A 3,151-nucleotide genomic window follows, 5' to 3' on the forward strand; every position below is an offset into this window, starting at 1 on the left:
AAACAAACAAAACACACAAGTGTTTCTAAGCTCCCTTGTGCTAGCAGTGGCCATGTAACACTGTTCTGGTCAATGAGACTGGAACCTCGTCCTCTTCCTCCTTCCTGCCTTGAACATAAAATAAGAAGTTGTAGCAGCCCTCTTGTAAACAGTAGGAAAAGGACAAATGAACTACTAGGGAAATGACGACATTGATAATCGTAAGCCACTGAACGCGAGCTGACATCTAATTGGGGATGCTCTGTATGCACGGATGATTTCCTGTTTATTGGCTGGGTTTTTAATTGCAGCTGGAAAACATCACATACATATGAAACTGGAGACTTCCAGGACAGTAGGATATATGGGTTTGGAGTAGACCTGGTTGGAAGACTGGGGAACTTTTGAACTCATCAGCATAGATGGTAACTATATCCAAAGAGTGGATGGGATAACCCAGAAAGTGGGAAAAGTGCAGAGGGTCAAAGTCAGAGCCCTTTAGAAAGAGCAATATTTAAAAGGTGGGTAGGGAAAGAGGATATTAGGATGAAGTGGCCAAATATGAAGAAAGAATAATATTGGGAGACTGGTGTCACAGAAAGCAAGAATGGAAAGCTCTAGAAAGAAGAGAGACCAATATATGTAAGTGTTGCTGAGAAGAGCTCTCTTCTCCTGGTTATCTCTTACTTATCCTTCTTAAATCTCAAGTCATACAGTATCCTCTGGGAACTCCTCTGACCCCCAAGTCCGCCATAGGTGTCTACTCCTGTGTGTTCCTGTAGTTCTAGGCACTTGTTCCATCACAGTACTTCTCATGCTGGCTTGTAATTTCTTAATATCTGTCTCCCTCTCCTTTGTCCTCCACCACAAGGTTGTAATCTCTTGAGAAGGAAGATATGATGTCTATTTCATATTTGTATCTCCAGTGCCTAACACAGTACCTGGTACATAGCAGGCTCTTTAAAGTTTTTGTAAGATCGGGGTCACCAAGGCAGGAACATCTAGGGAAAGGGAGAGGGGGCAGGAAGAAGAAACACTAAGCAAATAGGGTGAAATAATATCATTACCGGGATGTGTCAGTGCTTGGTGCTAAGACTGGGAGAAAGTGAGGGAAGTGCAGGGGAGACGGTGGTGGGTCACAGCCTTGGTGACAAAAGGGTAGGAATGGTATGTGGTGCGGACGTAGAAGTACAAGCCAAAAGAGTGAAACACAAGCCGCTCAGTTATTCGGAAGCAGGGCCCCCCGGTGATATTCTATAACTTGAACGGCCTCTTCCTCTACACACTGTAAATTCCTTGAGGGCAGGGGTCGTGTTACCAGTGTTTGGCATACTGTGGGTACGCAATAAATGCTAAACGAATATATCTCTGGATCCACAGCGCCTATCACCAATGCCTGGCATCTGGAAGGGGCTCAATGAAACTCCAGCTGGGCCTCGGTGTACAGATGAAGCAGGAGGACGGCTGAGTCGCTGCAGAAGCGCTTCCAGGTAAGGGCAGGGAGTGGGTCTCCACTCCAGACTAGTCGACTCGCTCCGTTCTCTGCCCTTTATTTTGCATGCATCCCTTCACCTCTCCATCACGCATGCCCTGGACGCCTGGCACCGGAGGAGAAAGAAACACACCACTCCTGGAAGACTCCGGACAAATCACTCCTTCCCGGCCTCAGATCTGCCCAAACCCGCTTACCAGCTTCCCCGCATTCCTGCTCCAGGTTCTCAGCATACGGACTGCAGCCATCTTACCCCGGAAATGACAGCTGCGCCGCAAACCCGAGAGACTCTCCGCGGCGCGACCTATCAGAAGATGGGAGACGCGCCTCCCCCTGGGCGACCAATAGGGATGGCAGAAACGAGCCTCCCACCCAACAGCCAACCAGGGAGTAGGGTGGGGCCTGAGCTAAAGCCTAAGGTTGGGGACCCCGCGAGGAGGGAAAAGAGCCTGGGGGATGGAGGCGGGGCAGAGGGCAGCCCAAATTTAACACTGCTGTGTAAATACGGATGCACCAAAGATAATCTTTTTAGTGTATGTGATGGGGGAAATAGATAGTGTTAAGGAAACACAAAGGAAAGGTACTTACCTCAAGAAAGTTATGTTGCAGTAGGACCTGAGGGATGAGGTGGAAAACATTTCCCCTTCTTCATCTTGTAATGCAACCGCCTGAAGCACAGAAAATAGAGTATTTCTATACGTTGTAGCAAGGCTCTGGACAACTAGTTGTTTCACAAGTCCATACAGCAGTACTTTCCAATGACTGCCTTTTTTTTACTCCCATTTAGTGTTTTTGATTACCAAAATTGGCTAATCAATTTTTTTCATGAAAGATGAACATTACCTAATGTCTAAAATAAACATGTTACCATCTTTCTTTTTATAGACTGCTGTCAGATGCAGCTAACATACGCAATACATGTCACAGACATATGATCTTGATTTACTTGTCTCTTGAAGAAATGTCAAATTCGGGTCAAGTAGAACTGGTAAAGAAAAGATCAGAACTTTCTTTTAAAAGGCAGTCTTCCTCAGAGCAACTAGGAAACCAATTTCTGGAAATGTCCAGGATGACATTAGACTGTTACTGCTTCTTACATGGGAATGAAAATCTGCACAGATGTCTAAGGCATTACAGAGAAAAAAACTAGAACAAATACATTTTAAATCCTCAGCATTGAAGATTAGTGGTTATGAAACAAAATCTCAGGTATTTCACAACTTCATTGTTTAATATGACCCAAACACTTTCTTCTCATTTGCCATTTTATGTATTACACACCTACACACATACACACACAAAATCACTGCAAACAATAAATTTTATTATCTTTTCTGTTTGTTTGTTTGGCAGAGATAGGGTCTCTTGGGCCAGGCGTGGTGGCTCATGCCCATAATTCCAGCACTTTGGGAGGCTGAGGCAGGCAAATGGCTTCAGCTCAGAAGTTCAAGATGGGATCTCGTTCAGCTCAGAAGTTCAAGATGGGATCTCAGAAGTTCAAGATATTGCCAGGCTGGTCTCAAAGTCCTGGTCTCAAGCGGCGATCTTCCCATCTCAGCCTCCCAAAGTCCTAGGATTACAGGCATGAGTCACTGGGCCCGGCCTAAATAGTTATCTTTATCAGAAAATCTAGACTAGTCAAAAGAATTTCAAGTTTTTACATTTCCTTAAAAATGTTTA

General features: G+C 45.0%; 1 protein-coding gene across 1 annotated transcript in view; it reads right to left on the bottom strand.

Moving 5' to 3' along the window:
- Window positions 1–1,745, bottom strand: part of DBT (dihydrolipoamide branched chain transacylase E2) — a 74,693-nt gene extending 72,948 nt beyond the window's left edge. Inside the window, exon 1 of the mRNA XM_011992528.1 lies at window positions 1,669–1,745. Coding sequence (XP_011847918.1) covers window positions 1,669–1,719 — 51 coding nt within the window. The 5' untranslated portion in view covers window positions 1,720–1,745. The remainder of the gene's footprint in view (window positions 1–1,668) is intronic.
- Window positions 1,746–3,151: the final 1,406 nt, after the last annotated feature.

The sequence above is a fragment of the Mandrillus leucophaeus genome, unplaced genomic scaffold (genome assembly GCF_000951045.1).
Source record: "Mandrillus leucophaeus isolate KB7577 unplaced genomic scaffold, Mleu.le_1.0 Scaffold413, whole genome shotgun sequence".
Classification (NCBI taxonomy): domain Eukaryota; kingdom Metazoa; phylum Chordata; class Mammalia; order Primates; family Cercopithecidae; genus Mandrillus; species Mandrillus leucophaeus.